Genomic DNA, 17628 nt, shown 5'->3' on the forward strand with positions numbered 1-17628 from the left:
CTTTGAAAGAATCCTGTGTCTCTTCTGATAACCACAATAGGTGCCCACTCTATTACCTTCAGATTGCATCAAGACAGGTAGGCTTTAACTTGAGGAACACAAAAAATAGATTAGGAGGTTTGGTCCAACCTAAACAAGACACCACCTTATCTTCCTGGCTTCATAACAAAATCGTAAATAAATGCAAGGAAGGGCACATCCCCTGGGGAAGGTACTGTCCAGCATTGCAAGTCCTCTCCTGTTTCTAGCTCTTCAGGGAAAGGCAAGTCCCAGAAACAAGCTGGGGTCCAGCTGTGAATGTCAGGGAGGGCTTTATCAGGTGGAAACAATTAGGGAAGGAATGGTGACCTGCACTGTATGAGCTATTGATGATAGTTCCCAGATAAGTTACAGTTTATGGTCTAATTAAACCACATCCCCTGCATCTTATCTTTCTTCCTGTATTTCCAAAAAAATACAGCTGTAGGTATTTTCTGTTTGCCAGCTGGTCAACTGACCCAGGACTCTCTCCTCTCAACTAAGCACCCTAACCACTTTTTTTTTCCTTCCATTACGCCTAGTGCCATAACACTGGTAGAAAAGGAAGAAGGTATCTCCATGCCTACACTGAGAATCACTGACCCTTTACTCCTCTTCTGATCATTTTTAGAAGAAAAAACAAACAACACAGACACACAAAAAAAGAAAAACACAAACCAAAACCCCAAACAAATCCACAGGAAAGAATTCTCAGTGGATAGAGATGCTGAAGTACATGTTCAAAGTCTAAACTTTGGTGTCAACTCAATGAAGTTGGGTGTACCTCATCTTTTCCCACTACCTCAGAGTAGTTTCCTAGGAATAAATATAACAGTCCTTTGAGGTCAGCATTCTGTCTCTGAGATTGCCCTTCATCATCTGCTGTTAGCTAATAAGAAGCAAACACCATATAAATTTCCCTCGAATTCTTAAACTACTGCATTTCAAGGTCTTCACTTAAAGTGCATTTAATAGCTTTCAATGGGTTTTTAGTCAATGTTTGTATAGTTTTTGAACTACACTACCTTTTACACAACTTCCTGCCGCAAGGAGTTACATGGCCTAATTGCCCCATTGGCATCCTTTTGCATTTTCTGAACCCGTCATCTCAGCAAATATTTCCTGGTTCTTGTCCCAGGAAAAGTCCAATCAAAAAGTACAAAACTCCATCACATCATATCCCATTTGTTTTTGTTCTTGTCTGAACTGTGGAGGTATGGCTTTGTTATTTTTCCACATAAGCTATCTATTCCTTTCTCCAACACTTCTATGAAAATGTCCTGCTTTTACAGAATTAATTTTGAATGGGGAATTTTTTAAAAAATATATGTTTTTCCCCAGCATTACCCAAATTTTCTTTCCTGCACCATATAAGCAGGTACACAATTCAAGGCTCTAGATTCCACTTTGTGATTGTGTGGCTAGGATTACATATTGCATTACACCAGATAGCTGAACCATTGCCTCATTCTTAGCTGCTACCCATTTCTGGCAAGAGACCTGATCTACATAAAAGCAACTTCATATGCTTTGTAAAGAATGGAGCCTTTCCATATTTCCAACTGCTGCCTTCATTTTACTAGTTCTTCTTTCAGCTATTGATCTGCCTATAATAAATTAAGAATTTAAAGAATTCAGCAGTGCTTCTGGCCTTTATTTGGTTTCTCTTTACAATTACAGCATGAGCATTTGGTGCATTTGGATTTCCTGAATAGTTTATAACAAAAACAGACTTCTTCCTAACTGTGTCATATTTTTTATACCAGTGCAGATTTGCTGGTGCTAATAAAAGACTCTATTATGGCAAAGACGCCAGTGGACATCAGCTTACTGTCTACATTTCTGTAACGAATCTGTCAACAACATAAAATTAATCTCCATATAGTGCTATTGTTACTGACAAATGGACAGCGTCTATAAAATATGACCCAAACTAATGTGCTTCCTGTGACTACCTACTGATCAATATGATGTCATATGTTTTAAAACGTATTTACTTTTTCAGAATGTTGCACACTAGGGAATAGTCATCTCCAGCTAAATCAGAATGATTTCCAAAACACCTGTCCTTCTCAGGGGATTGCAATAATTTGGATCAAATCATCATATATATAAGTTTAAGCTGATACTGAATAAAAATAAATGAAGTTACTTTCAAAACAAACAAGACGCAGACACAGACAGACACAGACACAGATTTCTAGGTTGGAAGAGACCTCAAGATCATCGAGTCCAACCTCCGACCTAACACTAAGTACTCCACTAAACCATATCACTAAGCTCTACATCTAAACGTCTTTTAAAGACCTCCAGGGATGGCGACTCCACCACCTCCCTGGGCAGCCCATTCCAATGCTTAATAACCCTTTCGGTAAAGAAGTTCTTCCTAACATCCAACCTAAAACTCCCCTGGCGCAACTTTCGCCCATTCCCCCTCGTCCTGTCACCAGGCACGTGGGAGAACAGACCAACCCCCACCTCTCTACAGCCTCCTTTAAGGTAACTGTAGAGAGCGATAAGGTCGCCCCTGAGCCTCCTCTTCTCCAGGCTGAACAAGCCCAGCTCCCTCAGCCGCTCCTCGTAAGACTTGTTCTCCAGACCCCTCACCAGCTTGGTCGCCCTTCTCTGGACTCGCTCAAGCACGTCCATGTCCTTCCTGTAGCGAGGGGCCCAAAACTGAACACAGTACTCGAGGTGCGGCCTCACCAGAGCCGAGTACAGGGGCACAATCACCTCCCTAGACCTGCTGGCCACACTGCTTCTTATACAGGCCAGGATGCTGTTGGCCTTCTTGGCCACCTGAGCACACTGCTGGCTCATATTCAGCCGACTATCAACCAATACTCCCAGGTCCTTCTCGGCCAGGCAGCTTTCCAACCACTCATCTCCCAGCCTGTAGCTCTGCTTGGGGTTGTTGCGCCCCAGGTGCAGGACCCGGCACTTGGCCTTGTTGAACTTCATACAGTTGACCTCAGCCCATCGCTCCAGCCTATCCAGATCCTCCTGCAGAGCCTTCCTGCCCTCGAGCAGATCGACACACGCACTTAGCTTGGTGTCATCTGCAAACTTACTGAGGGTGCACTGGACGCCCTCATCCAGGTCATCGATAAAGATATTAAAGAGGACCGGCCCCAGTACTGAGCCCTGGGGGACACCACTTGTGACCAGCCTCCAACCAGATTTGACTCCATTCACCACAACTCTCTGGGCCCGGCTATCCAGCCAGTTTCTAACCCAGCGAAGCGTACGCCAGTCCAAGCCCCGAGCAGCCAGTTTCTTGAGGAGAATGTTGTGGGGAACGGTGTCAAAAGCCTTACTGAGGTCAAGGTAAACCACATCCACAGCCCTTCCCTCATCCACCAAGCGCGTCACTTTGTCATAGAAGGAGATCAGGTTCGTCAAACAGGACCTGCCTTTTTTCATAAACCCATGCTGACTGGGCCTGATCGCCTGCTCGCCCTGCAAGTGCCGCGTGATGACCCTCAAGATAATCTGCTCCATGAGCTTTCCTGGCACTGAGGTCAAACTGACAGGCCTATAGTTACCCGGGTCTGCCCTCCGGCCCTTCTTATAGATGGGCGTCACATTGGCTAGCCGCCAGTCAACTGGGACCTCCCCCGATAGCCAGGACTGCCGATAAATGATGGAAAGCGGCTCGGCCAGCTCCTCCGCCAGTTCTTTCAGTACCCTCGGGTGCATCCCATCCGGCCCCATCGACTTGCGCACATCCAAGCTTCTTAGCAGGTCGCCAACCATTTCCTCATGAATAGCAAAGGCCACATCCTGCTCCCCATCCCCTTCCGCCAGCTCAGGGCACTGGGTATCCAGAGAACAACCGGTATTGCCGCTAAAGACTGAGGCAAAGGCGGCATTAAGCACCTCAGCCTTTTCTTCATCCTTAGTAACTAGGTTTCCCCTCGCATCCAGTAAAGGATGGAGATTCTCCTTAGTCCTCCGTTTCGCATTGATATATTTGTAAAAGGATTTTTTGTTGTCTTTAACGGCAGTAGCCAGGTTGAGCTCCAGATGAGCTTTGGCCTTTCTAATTTTCTCCCTGCACAGCCTCGCTACATCCTTGTAGTCCTCCTCAGCAGCCCGCCCTTTTTTCCAAAGATTATAAACCCTCTTTTTTCTGCTAAGCACAAGCCGCAACTCTCTGTTCAGCCAGGCCGGTCTTCTTCCACGCCGGCTCGTCTTTGGGCACGTGGGGACGGACCGCTCCTGTGCCGTTAAAACAAGCAAACAAAAAAACTCCTAACACAAAAAGTCATTGTATCACTCATATCAAACGACAAAACAAAGTTTCATGCACTTTTTACCCTAATGCTTTTCGGCATTTTCCATTGCTATTTTTACTGACAACCATTTACCACAGTGATCAACAAAATTCCACCTGCATCTTTACCTGCTTTAAACTGCACTGCAGCCACAGGATCTACACTAATTCAAAGCCATGAGTACACTACTGTTTTCAGATAACACTACCATTGCATAAAGTCTGAAAACAAACGGTTGATCTTTAAAGAAGTACAGAATATAGTTTTTTTTTTTTTCCTCCTCACAACTGTGGCTTGGACAATAATAAAATAATCATCTATATTATTTTATTCTGGCATCTAACCATAACAGTTTATTTTGCATCAGTTTTATATATTTATGTGTTTACATTTCATACAGGAGTATTTGTTATTCCTGAAACTCAAAATTTAATTTTCTGTCTATACTAGTTAGTCAGTTTTATACACTCTTCTCCAAAATCCCGAAATTCTGTGGTAGAACTGCTGTAGTTGTAAGTACTTTTTATTATATTGCACACCATATATTTTCTATGTATCTTTGGATAAATTTAGATGGATACTCACTATGAAACTATTTTTTCCTTCTTCACTTCTACTATTTTGACAGGACAGGAGGATTGACTTTTTAAGGCTACAGCTTGAATGTAACCAAATAATTTCTGCAGTGTGTACTAGCAATATTTTTCAGAGTACTACTACATTTGATGGATGGACCATTTGGTGGATAAGGAATTGGCTGGATGGTAGCACTGAAAGAGTTGTGCTCAATGTCTCAACATCCAGGTGGAGACCAGTGATGAGTGGTCTGGGTCTCACGGGCAGGAATTGGGACTGTTATTATTTAACATCTGTGTCAGTGACATGGACAGTGGGATTGAGTGCAGCCTTAGCTAGTCTGCAGATGACACTAAGCTGTGTGGTGTGGTTGGCATTCTGGAGGGAAGGGATGCCATCAAGAGGGACCTGGACAGGCTTGAGGGGTGGGCATTTGCAAACCTCATGAGGTTCAACAAGGCCAAGTGCAAGGTCCTGCACCTGGGTCAGGGCAATCCCAAGCACAAATACAGGCTGGGTGGAAAATGGTCTGAGAGCAGCCTTGATGACAAGGACCTGGGGGGTGTTGGTTGATGAAAAACTCAACATGAGCTAGCAATGTGCTCTTGCAGCCCAGAAAGCCAACCACAAACATCCTGAGCTGCATCAAAAGAAGTGTGGTCAGCAGGTCAAGGGAGGTGATTCTCCCCCTCTACTCTGCTCTTGTGACACCCCACCTGGAGTACTGTGTTCAACTCTGGGGTCCCCAACATAGGAAGTATACAGACCTGTTAGAGTGGGTCCAGATGGCCATGAGGATGATCAAAGGACACATGAAGAGAGGTTCAGAGAGTTGGGGCTCATTCTGGAGAAGAAGGCTTTGGGGACACTTTATAGTGGCCTTCCAATACTTAAAGAGTGCCCACAAGAAAGATGGGGAGGGATTCTTTGTCAGGGATTGTAGTGACGTACATTACAAGGAGTAATGATTTTAAACTAAAAGAGGGTAGATTAGATAAAAGGAGGAAATTCTTCACTATGAGGGTGGTGAGGCACTGGAACTAGTTCCTCCCAGGATGTGTTCAAGATCAGGTTAGATGGGGCACTGAATAACCTGGTCTGGTGGCAGGTATCCCTGCCCATGGCAAGGGGGTTGGAACTGGATGGGCTTTAAGGTCCTTTCCAGCCCAGACCATTCTATGATTTAATTTTTTATTTCTTCTGCGTAGAAAGTTCAATGAATGTAAATTCACTTGCACTCTAAGAAAAAAAAAAACACAACAACAACAAAAAAAACACACACACAAAAAAAACAACTCCCCTTAAGCTGCCATACAACAGTCCCTTGTGATTTCTCGAATGGCCGGAAAACTTGTGCATTTTGGAACTACAGCTCAAATTAGAGGAGCAACATGCTGCCCGTTAAAACCACCCTCCCTTCTTCCCTCTCCAGAATATCATATGCTGGAAATGAATAGCTAATATCTTATACTGTCTTAATGAAGCATTATCAGCTGAGAGGAAAGAAACAGTACTGAAACTCATGTTTCAAGTCAAATCTTCTTTTCCTCAAATGCAATCAGATAATATAAACACCATCTTCACCACATCAGAAAGTAGACTTTTATCTCCACTACTCATAAAAAGGAGGGCTGCTCCAGATCACAGGGTGATTCATTCTTCTTCCAATATTGGCCAAAATTATCTTTTTTCTTCCTTGTAGCTCTAGTTCCCAGCTAGTGAGAGAGCTTTTGTACTTCCTTGGAAGCTTTCTTTTGCTAAACTAAACAGGCAGGATGATTTAGAGTATATCAATACAGTCTTTTCTGCGTGCACACACACACACACAGCAAACAAACAAACAAAAAAACCTTAGCTTTTCTGCTGGAGCTCTGTGGAAGGAATACAAGAGATTCCTTACATATTTCAGCTAGGCACATTAGCACATCCACATAGCTTCTAGACAATTTGGAACAACACGCAACATGCCTGAAAAAACAGCAGTGTACAGCTATGCCATTTGTTTTTTACTGTAAGTCAATCATAGAGATCTACACTGACCCACTTCTCAAAAGGTGCTTATTGCAACTTGTTTTTGTAATTCTACACTGACCTGACAGGTGGGAGGACTAGAGTTCCACCATTAAAATAAAAAATAAAAAATAAAATAAAATAAAATAAATTCTTTGTTGAGAAGGAAAGAATATTCAGCTCTTTCTTCCTTCATCAGAAAGTATGTAAAGTCCACTGCAAAGCTCTTTTCTCTGATTATGTTATGTATTTGTCCTCCGTTTAGAACTCCGTTTCACTATGAATACCTTCAAGATGAGCATGCAAGATATGATTCAAACACAAATGGAAATATTTCACCTATATAACAAGGATCTTGCACCATACATGCTCCAGTTAAGAGATTTCCCAGAAAAAAAGGACTTGTCAAAGTGATCGCATTTTTTTCAACTCTGATATCCAGAGGTGCAATACTTTTGACTTTTGAAGTCCGGATACTGCACACCTCACTGAATTGTACAGACTATCAGCAGAAGTTACTCTATTAAACTAGTATGTTCTCTGAACAAGAAGTTTTGACTAACTTTCAGATAGAGATAAAGGAAAAAGTATTCTAAATAATAAGAAATACATTTGTTTATAGCTCATCATAGGTAATAGATTAGATTCTATTCTATTTTTCCAAATTTCAGTTTTCATTAAGGTACAAAACAAGCTGTATGTGTGGAACCACACTCATTTTACTTAACTGAAGGAACTGAAGAGTAAGAAGCGTACCTCAAGTTAGGTACTTGAAATACTTCGGAGAGAGAGTATAAAGAATGAAAACAAACAAACAAACAACAAAATGTCCTCTAGGAATGCACCTTGTGTCTCACTCACTAAAGAGGAAGCCTAGATCTGAAGGTATCTTATGACTTAGGACCAAACCTATCCCTCCTAATTTTTAGGGTGCTGAACAGTAAGCAATCCTGGCTTTCACAACCAACTTTAGGATTTAAGCTATTATTCCTAATGTGATGAAGAGGGTTGGGAAAATTGCAAATGGCTCCTTTTCCTCACATTTGGATCTCATGTGCTCGGAGAGTTTAATTTCTCTCTCCCTGACTGTACTCAGACCACTTCAGAAACTTGAGTTAAAGAGGAATAGCTGTGAGGAAATATTTGCATCACAGCTAAACCTTATTCTAGTTCTGATGTGTGACAGAACTTGGACATAGGGAGAATACTTGAACAGAGAATTTTCCTATTAACAGGAACTGAATCAATAACTTACAAGAAAACCTTAAAAGATTTTTTTTAAAGGTGAATGATCAAACTTAGTCATTTTTAAAGAAGAATCAAGGGATGAATCTTGACATTCTAAAAGGTCACCGCATCCATTTCTGCTCCCTTCCAGAATTTCCTTTTAAAATTATTATTCATGATTGAATAACTGAAATGCTTTAAAGTGATGAAAAGGCAGAAAAAATACCAAAATATACTAGAATTGTATAGATAAAACAGAACAAGCATCTTAAAATAGCAAGACCATCATTAATAGACCAAACAAATTTTACATCTTTAAGAATCATAATCACTTTTAAGATGTCACTGGACATTTCGGTCTAGCTGAACTCCTTTACTTTTATTGAAGAAACCTTAAGTGTGTTTGTAAAACAACATTCTTTTCTTCATTTAAGCATGCTTAAATTTCTGAAGGCTCCTTTTAAAAAAAGTGCGTGTGCTTATGTATATACAGATTTTTAACTGGTTATTACACTAGATAGCTTTTGAATGGTTTTAATATAATGGAGGTCAGTACTCTCAGTCTAAGCACAGATCTTTACATCTTCAGATGTGTTTTCTTTGAACCTGAAGTAAACTGAGGACTTGCAATTTATAATAAAGCAGTTGTGATTAACACTGTGAAACTGAGACCAAAGAGGAGAGTGTAAGCCAAATACATTATTCTCTTCGTATATTGCAGTCAGCCAAATGAAGTGAGTTTATTTATGTAAAGATATGCTTTAATTTCTTGAAGATTTCAATTTGCAGTTATGCAGAATACTTACTGCTTAAATTCTAATAAGGCACTTCCGATTAAATGCAAATGCTAGGTGTTTCTACAGCTTTATCTTAATGATATTTGACCCTCCATACTAGTTCTATTATCTATTACCTTTTGTATAAGGCCTGCAATATTTTCATGTCTAACAGTTCATTCCTCTTTAAAATATACACTTAAAGATTCACAGTAATATATGAAAATTCCATTTTAGATATTTTATGTGTGAAAATAATGCATTTTTTTTTCAAATATTATTCCTGTTAGAGTTGCTAGTTGTGCTAAATAATTCAAAAGTTACCTCTGCATTTAGGTTGTCTGCAAGACTTTCAAGAAACTGGCTTTCAATTGGATTCTGCTGAGTAAGAAGAGTCAGGTAATGACTGAGTTTATCATGAGTTGTAATAATGATGCCTTCTCCGAATTTGTCAAACTGAGGCCGTCCAGCTCGACCAAATATCTGCATGACATCTAGAATTCCAAGGTCAACAAAGGAGCCTCTTTTTGCAGCATATATTTGTGTTCCCTGGTTGAGGAAAAGTTAATAAAAATTAACATAAATACACATGAATATAATCTTGATGAGCTGAATACTGAAATTAGGCAAATACAGCATGATTTCAGAAGTGTACTTTAACTAATCCTCTCATAATCTTTGATATATTTAAATCTTTACTATACAAACTAGACTCCCACTAGTAAGAATCAGTTTAATGAGATATAAATAACATTTCAAGTCAATCAGACATATCCCCTCCAGCCCCCAAACCCACAATAAAGATCTTGCTATCTATGCTTCTTTACAGTTTTCTTCTAAGACAGATAACCATGTGCAGAGTATATCATCTCTTACCTTAATAACAACGGCATGAGCAGGAAGATTGACACCCCAGGCAAGTGTAGCTGTACAAACTAGGACTTTGATATGTCCATTAGAAAACAAGTTTTCAACCAAACTTCTGTCTTGCCGCAGCATTCCTGCATGATGAATGCTAAATCCATCTGGAAACAGCTCACGTAACTGCTTATTTCTGGATCTCTGTACCTAGAATGGACAAGCATAAAAATTAAATTCACTTCCAATTACAGTACAAGAAGCCCTGTATTTAAAAAAAAAAAAAAAAAAAAAAGGAAGGAAAAAAAGAATATTATTATGAGTCATATGAAAGGAACTATTTCTGTTAGTGTCAAGCTTTTTGTCAGAACCAATACCTCACAATTTGCTATAAATTAATTTGAATTCTATTCTTACTTTCCAAAGAATATACACTTCATTGTTCAAAAGAATACTATTTAAAAAATAGAGCTTCATGTAAACCGAGACCCAAATTTAGGGATAACCAGCATGAACACTGAAAACAGACAATTCATGTACTTAAAATAAACTCTTTCAGACTATGCAAGCAGCTAGAACAGGCTTAAGTAGCAGGCCACAAACCATACTTAACATTAAGGAAGGGATACCCTTCCCACCTCCAGCCATTGCATCATCTTGGCACAGTGTAGATTAAGAAGATCACACTAAGATTAAGAAGTTCACACTATGTAACCAAACTGTTCACCTGCCCCTCATTTTTACATTTACATCCTCCCATGCACAGGAGACTGGGATGTCAGTTTGCAAAAATCACAGGTCTTCCAAACTCCCTCCAAGTAAGATCCCCATAAGAATGTCTCCCTTATTTCTGGGTGCTAGCTCTACCATGCTTCCCCTAAACTGAATAGGGACTCAAAGTTAAGAAAAGCTAATATCCCTTCCAAACACTAAAATCTGAAACTTGAATTGCTTTGGAGCGTGTCTTCCAGAAACAACAGGGAAGGAAAAAAGAAACCCAGCCATTTAAACAGGAAACCCAAACCTCTAGAGCTCGTGCCATTTTAGCCCAATGGGAACCATTCTCCTTCTTTTCAGAAACATGGGTTTAGGCTAAAGCTCAAGTATCACAAAAGGTACAGCTCTTTCATTATAACTAAGATGACAGGAGGAAAGGCAGAACAGTCCTGGTGTAAACTGGAATAAAGGACCTTCAAACAAGCTTGTATGAACTTAACTATAAGGTCACAAAGCATGCTTTATGAAATCTCTTTTTACCCTAGACCCTGGCTACTGGTTCCTCAGATTTTCACGTTTCAATGTACTCATTTGCCACAAAAACTACTGATTTCCTCCCATCTCTTTTGAATACCACTGCCTTCCAAAACAGATCACTGCTGGCTACGACACCAGGGGGGTTGTGGTAACAACGACTCTGATCTTTCCCTAAAAGATTTCTTTATTATCATTGTCAACAGAGAAATGGTACTTTTCTATAGACCACAGAAGAGTTAAGGGTATTTTAACTCTGGCACTGTACTTTCAGCCCTGTATATTATAGTGAATTATTTCTAGATCAAATTATGGTTTTTTTTTTTTTTTTTTTTTTTCAGACTGTACATTTACTAGTACCTGACACACAGCCACTGAAAGTTGACTTAAGGAATACAGAGTGGGTAAAGAAAAACATGGTTCATATTACTGGCATACTGCCAAACATGAACAATAAATCTCTGCAAACACAGAAATACATAGAGATGGGAATGCAATTATAAAAGAGGACATGAAAAGAAAAATACTGTAGGAAAAACATTTTCTAGGCTTCATAATTATCCAATTTCTCAATATCTGATCTTTTCTGCTTTAGCTGTAATTATTTACTATTCATTTAAAGGAAATCAAATTCAGCTTTTAACTACACAAGAATTTTTGGCAAATTTAATTTGCGCTGCAGCGTGTAAAAATGAATAAAACAGAAGTTGAGAAAGTGGTTGTGCAGTTCATGTACCACTGTTTTATGAGCCAGAGAATGAAAAGAAATACTTCATAAAGAACACAAATGCACCAAGGACTGCATTGATAGTGTATCAGCAACAAATCCCACAGAAGAAAGGCATGTGGAAAATTCACTTCAGTTGCAAAGCTAAGAATAATTGCAGAACAGTAATTTGAATTGATCTTGACTACGTTCAGAACTTGCTGTAAGCATTTAACAATGAAATTAACTTGTATCTTAAATAAAGTAAATCTTCCTATGTGGTATGACAACCATCAGAAATTCCAGTTTTTTAGTAGAGCTTTTATTGGTCTCACACATCTATTTTACAGGTATTAATGTAACTATTTTTCAGAAAGCACAATTATTCAATATCAAAAATTACACTCTAAAAATTATCTGTAGCTGAAAAAAGCCAAATCCTGCACTTAAACCTCCACAATTTAAAAAGTACATAACTCTGTTTGTAACCTGATTGCTTACGTTTTATAATGTGGTTGAAAGACAGGCAAATTTACCAACGGGAAAGTAGAAGAATAAAATCTAATGCTATATAGAGAAGGAAACTACTGTTTGTTTATAGTTAAAGGAGCTACAATATCACTAATTCAGATAAAGGTACTTGAGAATGTGAACACAGGAAAAGAGGAGGAGGAAAGGGAACATTTTATGCCAGAAAGATTTGCCATTAAGATGTGGCAATGACAGTCTGACTATAACTCAAGTACTTACAAGCTTAAGATTAATCAATCATGTAAAAATATGTAGTTACAACTATACACATAGAGTTGCATGTTTAGAAAGTATATTTAAATGCTCCTAAAATCTACCAATTTTTCTAAAATAATATGTTTGGAATATTTAATATTCATAGGTTTTGTCTAAATATTTATTGAATCTGTGACGTGCTAGACTTCCAGGCTGAGGAGTAACCAATATAGAGATGCATTAAATGAAATTTTTCAGACATACAAGACAAACAACCTGTATGTTTCGTTTCATCATCAAAATGTTCATTTGTTGTTTTTTTTAAACATCTAATTTTTAAATGAAAAACTCAAAGCTTATTTTTGACATAGCAAAAAACAAATGACAATCCCATAAAATAATTATCTAAAATCCTGAAAATAATGATGTTTCCATTAACTGTACAGAAATTGACTTGATTTTCTTTCATAAATTTGTGGACATTTTAAATTACAGAGATAGAAGGCAAGTTAGTTCAAGAACAACTAAGTAACCAAATTCTACAAACACTTGAGAACATGTAAGAAAAAAAAAAAAAGACAAGATATCTCAGTGATGGCTTGGAAGACTGCTTACACAACATATATCCATTAATGGCAGCATATTTGCAAACAGACCTCCTAAGATTTCGCTTCAATGAATTGCATGGCTGTTCTGTTAAATCTAGAAATAATTTCAGAGACAACAAAACAAATAATTGCTATATAACAGAAGTGAAACTATTAAAAGTTTCAGTACCCCCATCTTTTTTCTATTACAGACTAAAGCATTTTGCTTAAAATGTATATGAAATGGTATTAAGTGTCTCAGGTGTACGGAGAAGTCGTTGTTATGAGGTCTGGCACTGTTCGCCTGATTAGAATTGATTTTCTTTCCTCTCTCTTATTGCTCAAGAGGGCTGCAGATTTATGACCTTTGCTTACATGTGCATGTGCATTTAAAATACTATGCATTAAATAAATTCCTAGTTTAGCTTGCTGTCACCTACATTTCTCCTTTCAAAGTTTTGAATTTCATGTACTTTTTGATTAAGATATTAAAAATGCTGCAATTAGACACTTCAGAATATGCTTTTTAATTTTAATTAGAAATGAAGCACACATAAAAGAAAAAAATATTTAAACAACCTTTAGGGATAACTCTTCACGCTTCCTTACCTTCTACTTGCACCCAGTATCACAAAAGTACCATCATTCATAAAGACTGTATGATGCATGCTTTTTGTCTGAATACATCATTAGCCATAAAGAATTAAACTTTCAATAGGCTTATAGATATTTTTTTCTTATTTTATCTAAAAAACAAGTAAAAAAGAGCAATAAAGCTTGATTACAAGAAGCAGCTATGAATAAGTGAAACTTTAGTTAATGTCTTTTTGTTAATCTCTGATTAATACACTAATCTAGGACAGACTAATATTGCCACTACTTGGAAAATCACGTTTTATTTTTCTTTCTATATATTACTTATTTCTTCTTTATGCTTCTTCGTTTTGAAAATACTTATTTGCAACTTTGAATGTTGGTCGTTTTTTTCCACTAATAACACAGTTTTTGACTATCATGAATTTTCTTCCAGCAAAAGAAATGGCACAGGCTATTCTAGTATTTTTCTCACAATCACCTTAACTACAGCAAAACTTCATGCTTATGACTGTAAGACTCAATCACTGTAATTTCCCTTCTGTGGAGTTCACAATAGGGCAGCACTTGCAGTTTGCTCAGAATGCACCTTCGTATTTGTTCACTGGTTTGAACGATTCTGAGCAATTTATTCCCATCCTTTATTCTTTGTACCCTACAAAGTACTAGCTCTTAATTTTGAGGCCGTGTTAGCTTCATTTGCTGAGTGCTTGCACTCAGCACAGGTATCACAGACATCTAAAACAAACAAAATAAGATATCTTTTACTGCAGCTTTCAATGAACGGCAACTTTAATTAGTGTTACTACTGTGGGATGAATGCAGCTCAGTTATTCCCAAAACAACCAATTTGTAACATTCCTAAAGACATCAGAAAAAGCAATTCTCTGGCTGACCTTCTGAATTTTTTAAAGTTGCAACAAAATGAGCTTCCTTTACTTCATTCAAATTAATTGTACTGCTGAATCTTCTCTTCCTGTCTCACTTAAAGAATACTGACTCCATTTCAAAATTCGTGAGATTAAGGTAAAATAAGAGAAGTCTTCATCCATTTAGGAAGTGAAGAGGGAAGCCTATCAGAACATCAGTATATATAAGGATCAAGAGAAAGGAAAAGAAATGCTCACAGGATTGCATGATTTTGCTTTAGGATTGCATTCACCATTTTTGCTTTTCAGAATTCACTATTTGAATATTGCATATTAATTAATCTATACAAGCCAAACCATATTCTATTATTTAAAACTGCTGTTTCAAGGGGGAGTGATCAAAATTTCGATAGTGACAAAAAATCAAAGACAAGGGCTCCTTAAGTATGAAGTCAAAATATAATAGTTTCTTATTACAGGAAAAAAAAACACATGACTTTAAGGTACACAGTTAGAACAAATATATGAAATACAGAGAAAATACTAAACCATGATGACAAGCAGTAACACTATCCCAGAGTTTATACAAGAAACTGAACTTGAAGAAAAATATATTGGAGTCTAAAGGGAGAAAAAAGGAATGCATCTGAGCTATAATGATTTTACCTGAGGACTCTCTTTTATGAGTTAGAACTTTTATTTGTATTATTCAACTTGTACTGTCTGCATAATAACTAAGCTATCAGCATTTGTTTCTAGGGCAAGGATGAAGTGTCATGTTATGCAGCAGAAGCAAGATTAAATTAGTATTTTATTAGAGAAGCAAAGAATTAGCTTTTCAAAGAATTTTTCCCTCAAGGATTTAAAAGTTGACTACATTGCTGTGATGAATATATACTAAACAATTGGTTCTTATCTTGTCTTACTTCCCTACCTCTTAAGAAACAACATAAAAAAATATTTACATTATATTAAACATAATATATAAAATTTTCAAATATGTCTATGCTTTAGAATAGGAAGTCCTGTAATTGATGTTAAGAAAAAAAATAAAATTCATTCTTCCAAAAAATATGAAATCTAGACAAAAAGAGAGGACCTCTACCAGACACAGCTCCCTTCCTAAGAACTTGTTTACCTAAATTTGTAATTGCCTGACCTGTTATTAATGGTCTCTGCACTACATCAAGATTAGGGACAGAAGGAATGCTACTTTAAGAAGACTTAGTTTATAGATTTCAACAGTTAGAGGTGCCTACATTGATGATGTCACGATGCAGGCAAATCGTATAATAAATTGAAACTGGAGGAAGGAGATAATGAGGGCACAGATTTATTACCTATAGCTTAAAGAATATGAAATCAGAGAAGTTTATTTTATTTATTTATTTATTAAAAAATGACAGGAGATTTGTTCATTGGCTGATTTATGTTGACAGAAAGATGCAGTTATTTACAGTCTGGCTGTAAAAACCTTCTAAATCACGTATAAATGACTTGTCATGAAGCTCTTCTATGAAGTTATATATGTCACTTTGAAAAAGATACTCATCAGTTTAATACACTGGATTGAGGTAGTGCTTCTTTGTTGATACGCCCTCTCATTACTTCTCTTGCTCTTTCCTGGGAACAGCAGCACTGGCATCACTGCTCACACTGCAGCTGGTTCCTGTGGAGAACTCAGACTACCAAGAGCTCTACTCAGTGGAGAGGACTTGCATGACCTAGCAGATCACTGAATGTAGAGGGATGCAGGCTGGCCAATATGCTATTCTGCTTAATAAGTATGCACGCTCATTCTCTAAACCTTCACTTTTTAAATATATCTATCTATTAACTTTGTATAGATATCCTGAAGTAATATCTCTGTCCAACACTTACTCTTTTACTGAGTTATAATTAGCGGGTACCTGGCAAGATAGTATTTGAAGAAGGTAATTCTAGCAAACAAATGTGAATCAGTTTGAATTTCTCCTGGAAGAGTCAATAATCTAATTGTCTCCCTCTGGAGATTTAAGTTCACTGTATTAAAGTTAGAATTGTTTAAACCTATGAGTTACTGCTCTGATCAATTTACTGAAATCACCTCAGTAAGTTCTGTAAAGTGCTTTAAAAACACCTCTGAAGGAGAAAGAAAGGAGAGTAGTGTGACTGCTTTGCTTAAACATATTCCTCAGTAGCGTATCCTATCAATATCAATGTAAGGATAACAATTCTTTGAATGACATCATGAGGAACAGAACTCAGGACTAATTTTCTTTATTATAGTATTACAACTGTTTTTCTTCTGAACCTTCTCTTCTTTGCGTGCATGCAGGTTCCTATCTATTGAGGGTTGTCTCCTGTCAATTTATAATTTATAAATACTTGTTTAGAATAGGAATCTGTCTGTCCTTATTCCTCAGTGGAGCACATACCGTTTTTTTTTCAGTTGTTGCACTAAAAGTAATTCTCTCTACACGTACACACATGTGCACATAATTTTCTCCAGAACAGAGCTAACCCTCTTCAGTGAAAGTTTTAAAAATACTTCAGGTCTATATAACATACTGATTTGCTGTTATTTGTAAAACACAGAGAAAGTCCCTGCAGAGTTCAAAGAATTCAGTTTAAATGTATTTAAACCACAATTAGCAGAACTGTACTAAAAAAGAAAGGAGGAAAAGTCCGGACAATTAGGAACAACTGCCAAGAAACCTATTCAAGCTATGACTGTCTTGTTCTAACATAACTGTATTTTTATTCAAGCAAAATAATAGCCTCATTTCTTCAAAGCCATAAATTTTGATTTTAATTTTTTTTATATATATATATTTTTACAGAGCAGGTGTTTATAGAAATTCTTTGAAGAAAAAACTTGGGAAGCTATTTTTCTTTTTAAATGAAAATGAGTTCTGTAAATATGGATCAAAAAGACTTTTCTGCTTTCAAAAGTGAGGAATGAAGTGTTTTAATAAAGAAAAACATTAATTATTGCTGGAATACTTCTCACGCACTAATGGTAACTTGGGAATCTGAAATCTGGCAATTCAGTGATTCCTTGATGTACTTTTTATATGATAGACAATACTGTGGTTTTGTCAGAATGATGAAGGTTTAAAATGTACATTGCAGTAGTACAGGTAAGATCATTATTCTTCATGTTTTTATGCT

The 17628-nt window shown here is 37.4% G+C and overlaps 1 protein-coding gene across 4 annotated transcripts in view; it reads right to left on the reverse strand.

The window, feature by feature from the left end:
* The window catches only part of ASCC3 (activating signal cointegrator 1 complex subunit 3), a 283273-nt gene that overhangs the window by 95724 nt on the left and 169921 nt on the right, over positions 1–17628 (reverse strand). For all 4 annotated transcript variants that reach the window (XM_050709555.1, XM_035561717.1, XM_035561719.2 and 1 more), the window contains exons 15-16: positions 9761–9952; positions 9209–9433 (exon numbers count right to left, since the gene is read on the reverse strand). In XM_050709555.1, coding sequence (XP_050565512.1) covers positions 9209–9433; positions 9761–9952 — 417 coding nt within the window. The remainder of the gene's footprint in view (positions 1–9208; positions 9434–9760; positions 9953–17628) is intronic.

This window comes from Cygnus atratus, chromosome 3 (assembly GCF_013377495.2).
Source record: "Cygnus atratus isolate AKBS03 ecotype Queensland, Australia chromosome 3, CAtr_DNAZoo_HiC_assembly, whole genome shotgun sequence".
Taxonomy (NCBI): domain Eukaryota; kingdom Metazoa; phylum Chordata; class Aves; order Anseriformes; family Anatidae; genus Cygnus; species Cygnus atratus.